Source organism: Gavialis gangeticus, unplaced genomic scaffold (genome assembly GCF_001723915.1).
Source record: "Gavialis gangeticus isolate Ggan-Ray unplaced genomic scaffold, GavGan_comp1, whole genome shotgun sequence".
Lineage (NCBI taxonomy): Eukaryota > Metazoa > Chordata > Crocodylia > Gavialidae > Gavialis > Gavialis gangeticus.
In genome coordinates this window covers 57,649,026-57,654,242 of record NW_017728992.1, presented here as the reverse complement: position 1 = coordinate 57,654,242, position 5,217 = coordinate 57,649,026, and the positions used below count along the sequence as shown (strand labels likewise).

Below are 5,217 nucleotides of genomic sequence, written 5' to 3'. Positions count from 1 at the left end.
GAAAGTCAGCCTCCTGAGGAATAAAAGAAGGCTTGGGAAGAGTCAATGGTGGTTCCTCTTCTGATTTCTCTAGTTTCCGTGTTTCGGGGGCCGACCACCTCCTCTTCCTCGTCGCTGTGGGCTTGCTGGGTTCTGTTTTGGTGAGCAAAGGTGCTGCAGGCAATCCTATTTTGTCCGGAAACTTCAGTTCACCATTCTCAGCTAACATCTGTGCACTTCCCTGATTAATCCCGTTTTCCTGCTCCGCATACCTGTGTCTACTTCCAGCTAGACTGTCATTCTTTGAGTGCTTCAGCAAGATACTAGCTGAATCCATGGGCTGGCCCTTTTTAATCGAGCCGTTCTTCAGATTCTTGAGAGTGAGCGATATGCAGACATCCCCAACAGAGAGTTTGGAACATGGCAAATCGAAGAGCTGGCTGGTTCTCTCAGGGCAGCAGGAGGACCAGCCTTGTCCAAATACAAAAAAAGGGTATTCTACCAAGACTTCCACGCTGACCTGTAGGAAAAGGAAAAATGAAAGGGGGAGGTGGAGGGGAAAAGAGAGAACGTGAATAGGAAAATATCCATTGTCTTGTCTTTTATATGGCAAGCATGGACTCAGCCATGCATATGTTAGTAGTGGATGAAGAAATGCATATGTCTTTGAACTGTGAATGCCTGTAATGCCACTGCCATGAACATCAGACTTAACATCTGTCCTTGTTAAAAAGGCATTAAGGAGTCCTCCAACAGCAGCGCATCCACAACGCAAAAAACTCAGCAGGGGTTGATCTGTATCATTATCTGTCTCTTCAGTGACATACAACTAACTGGAGAGGCAACCAGGGAATTATGTGATGTGGAAGCCATTTTTTAAGACTCCTTTTGTTGCTGCACTTTGTTTTGCTCAGAGGCACATTCCCCCTTGGTACAAACTCTGGTATTCTCCAACCAAACCACTGTGTGAAGAAAGACTCTCCTGACTGGACTATAGCCTGTGAATACAAGTCTCCTGGCAGATGTGCAATTAAAGGCACTATGGGATTTGATGTGTGATCCCCACAATCACGCTTCCTGTCAATCCAGATTTGCATGGCAGGAGGTGTGACTGTGGGATTGAGCATGAGATCCCATCATGACATACTGGCAGTGCAGGGGGAGCCCGGGATCCGGCAAGGCGAGTAGCAAGCTCCCACGGCTGGGAGCCTGAATCAACCGATTGAAGCTCCCAGCCATGGAGGTGCAGTGACTCCAGCTGAGCCCTGAAGGCTGAGCCAAGAACTGCCGCTGCTCCCAGGTCCCAGCCTTGGGGGCACATTGGCCATATGCCCCCCTGGCTGGGACTGGCAATCAGCTCACTGACATTCAGCTTTGGGAACATATGGGAGTCGAGTTGCCATGCATTCTGGAGGCTAGGAACCCTGATCAGCCTGGCTGCACATTCAATTCACAATGTGATAGGGACCAGCCACAAAGCTATACATACTTTGTGTAGCAACTTTGTGACTTATGCTTTGTTTTATCACACCATTAACTGCTTGAATCTGTGGCCAGATAACTATTTAAGACATGATTAACTGGTTAATCGTATCTTAAGTGCAATGTGTACCAGGGGCCCAAGAGACATGAAGCCTATTCTTAATCCTCTACCCACAACTCCTCTCTGTCCTAAATTACCACCCCATCTTTGTCCAGGGGCAGTTGGAGCTTCTGTACATACTGAGTTGCTCATAGCATAGATCCAGACTTCTCACCAGCACAGCTGTGGTGGTAGCAGCACATGCCAGCCAGGAGCACATATTGATCGTGTATGTATTGAGCTCTCTGGTCCTAACCCCACATACCACTTAGCGCACACTTACTTTTAAACATGTACACACTAAAGTACTCATAATTTTATATCTTTTGTTGGAGCCACCACGCTCCACTGCTTCTGCAACGGAGCCTTTGCAGAGCAGCACCAAACACCTCCATCAGGGAATGCTAATTCGTTCTCACATCACCTGTTTTGAAGTACGCTGCGCCCACCGGCAGGCTCTGCAGGGGCAGCAACAACACTTGTGAATGTCCCACAAGCTGTTCTACTCCTCAGCTCCCAAGGTCTCCTTGCCTCTGTGGTTCCTCTCACACCAAGGCAAGACCCTGCTCTAATTATTAAGTCAGAAAATTCACAAAGGACTTGGGAACTTGTATATTACCCCTATCAGCTCTTAAACCAAAATTTGGCTCAATATTTTTAAACCAGATCTTTAAGATCACAGAATCGTAGAAAAGTACAGCAGGAAGGGACTTCAGGAGGCCATTTAGCTCTTTATCTCTCCTTTTTTTCCTTCTACTCATCCACTGTGTTGAGGCTCAAGATGCTTAGTGTACTCCTAGAATCCCAACAGCTTTGGCTGGAAGATGGAAAGGGATGCTTTGAGTATTGTATTGTTGCTACAAGCACTGGGTGGGTTCTCAGGCCTAGAGGATCACAATGGTTCTCTTTGGCCATATAACTTCTGTCACAAAAAAATACTTGCTGAGAAACAGTGGCTTCAGAAGTGACTCTGCTATTAAGTACTAGACAGTGGGTAAGATACCCAGGACAGCTGGAGGTCTTCCAGTTGCTCTCAACTTGCAGTCCAGCCTCTCACCAAGCACAGCTGGAAACAGCTCCCTCTGGATCTCCCATTTGTGCAGAGGAAACAACTTCTGTGTGAACCAAGAAGTTTTCTGTTCTCCTAGGAATGAGGACACAGCCTTCACAGCCTAGGAAGCCAGGAAGTCCCATCATATTTAGTTACAATTGTAACTGCACAAATCTAGAGCATGCAAGAGCATATGGCTGCAACTTACAACTCCAATACTTCCAACTAAATAAACTTCTAAGGACATCCATAAATACTTACCATATTTACTCTCATGCCACATGCACCTTTCTCTCAAAAATACCACCCCGTCCTAAATTGGGGTGTGTCTTAAGTGGGGAAGCTGATTTTTCTTCACTGGAATAGATGCGGGGAGGAAAGGAAGCATGGAGATGCTGTGCTGTAAGATGGCTACCAGTTTCTCTCTCAGGCAGCAAACAGAATGGGTGGAGTGTCACATTAACCCTTTCACAGGTGCTCTCAAATTGGCAACAGGTTTAGACTGAGCATGACAAATACTGTTGCCAATATCTCTCCATGAAAAAGCCAGCTCTGGAAAAATCTTTTCTTCTACATTTTGCCTTCCAAAAATGAGGTGGGTGTCTTACTGGGTTGTTGGAGGGGACAGTACATGAAAAAAAATTGGTGCTATACAGGAGCATGATCAGACCAATGAGTTGCGATTTCCTAGTTGCTCTTTCTACCTACCAAAGTAAGCTGTATATACGAAATTTTAGAAGAACCTGACTGCCCGTACTAGGTTTTTTTTACTCTTATAAACAAAGTGCCAGGGCATGAAAACCGCAAATGATCTGCTCTGACTCAGTGTGACAATACCTTCTAGAGCAACTTGCCAACAAATAATTGCACTGGACACCGGGGGACAGAAGATATACCCAGCTCTCAAGCACGGATTAGGTCTATGGTATCAAGGAAGTTAGGCTAGATGATCCCAGCGCCTGCAAATGTATGAATCATAGGCAGCCTATACCAAACATCAACATATCCCAGTACCAGAGCCAAGGTTTTTCAAAAAGAAATGTTGGAGGTTAGATGCCATATCCATATACACACCACACTTACTCGAGCTTAAGACAAACGCCTCCCCACCATTTACCAGGGGGTGGGAAAGCCCCTCGTCTTAGAATCGAGTACAAGGGTGATAGGGAGGTAGGCAGCTGCTGTGGCTTGGGCTCCAGCTTCTACCTGGGGTTCGGGCTGTAGCTGCAGCTGCTGCCTGACCCCCTCTGTACCCTCTTCCCTCTATCTCCTTCCCACATGCAGCCCCTGCTGCCCCATATGCCCCTCTCCCTTGCCCCCTTCCTCTTGTTCCGTGCTAGCAGGCTCCATCCACATGGCAGCTTAAGTCACATAGCATGGCCCCAGCCCAGCCCTGTAGTACTGGCATGGCTGCTATGGGGGCCCAGCTGGGGCCATGTTTATTGCCCCAGACTAAAACATGGATGGAGATAGCTGACACAGAGCAAGGGAAGGGCAGAGGGTAGAGGGGAAACAGAAACAGAGGTGGAAGGCAGGGGCTGAGGCTGCAGGGGGGCAGGCGCAAGCATGTGGTAAGCTGCTTGACCTTCCCACACCTCCTGCCCTGCTACTACCTGCCCCCCCGGCAGCAGTCAGGGGGGATGAACTGAAGATGATCCTCCAATAATTAGATTCTATACACGGAAAATTATTAACAAATTATAATTTTTCCATGTATAGAATCTAATTATTGGGGGGTTGTCTTCAACTCAGGGTCATTTTAGATTCAGATAAACACAGCAGGCACCTAATTCAATGTCCTGATTTTTCAAAAGTGCTGCCATTAGCTTTAATGGAAGCTGCTGGCTGTAGTGTTTATGGCCCCTATGCAGATATGTGGATCATCTGGTTGATGTTGAATCTATTACTCAGTCTATTAGTACTCTTGGACCCTGCTATTTTTCCACCCTTTCTTTCCCTTCTCCCCTTCAATTCATACTTTTTTCTTTTTATTTTCCCTTAACATGTCCCATATGCTCTCTAAAGGGTGTTTCAATGCAACTACACATCTCCTACCTTCTCTTACTGGCACCCACCTGCCTCTGGCTATAAGCAATATTTGTACTACACATTGTATCATTTTTATAGGTTCAACAGGTAAACTATTTACTCGAAGAGTTATCCATTAAAACAGTCTTCAGCACTGCAGATGGTGATCCTGCACCATAAAGGTGGGAGGAGGCTAACTCCTGAGATAGTGCTGCGGTTCAGTCACAACATATGTACAAACAGGATACAGATGTCTGTAAGGCAGGGTGTGATCCTAGAAAGAAGAAAATTTGGAACTACCACTGTTTTACACACCAGACTCTAATAAAACCTAGCTGAAATCAGAGACATACATATCAGGTTTTGCACCCTAGGTAAAACCCTGCCCTGTGGGGAGAGGTGAGGGTGTTGAACCTGGATAAAAATCCGAGGTGCAAGGGGAAGGAGAGCAGCCTACTTCTGTATCTCTGATCAGTTGGGCTCTAGTGATCATATCCTGCTAGTTTTGCTTTATGGAGCTATTAGATTGAAATCCCCCAAATACTTAAAAAAAAAAAAAAAAAGCCACCTGGGTCAC

At 46.3% G+C, this 5,217-nt stretch overlaps 1 protein-coding gene across 4 annotated transcripts in view; it reads right to left on the bottom strand.

Annotated features, from left to right (window-relative positions):
* The window catches only part of ATXN1 (ataxin 1), a 338,219-nt gene that overhangs the window by 5,716 nt on the left and 327,286 nt on the right, over positions 1-5,217 (bottom strand). For all 4 annotated transcript variants that reach the window (XM_019522954.1, XM_019522947.1, XM_019522959.1 and 1 more), the window contains one exon: positions 11-499. In XM_019522954.1, the coding sequence (XP_019378499.1) occupies positions 11-499 (489 nt within the window). The remainder of the gene's footprint in view (positions 1-10; positions 500-5,217) is intronic.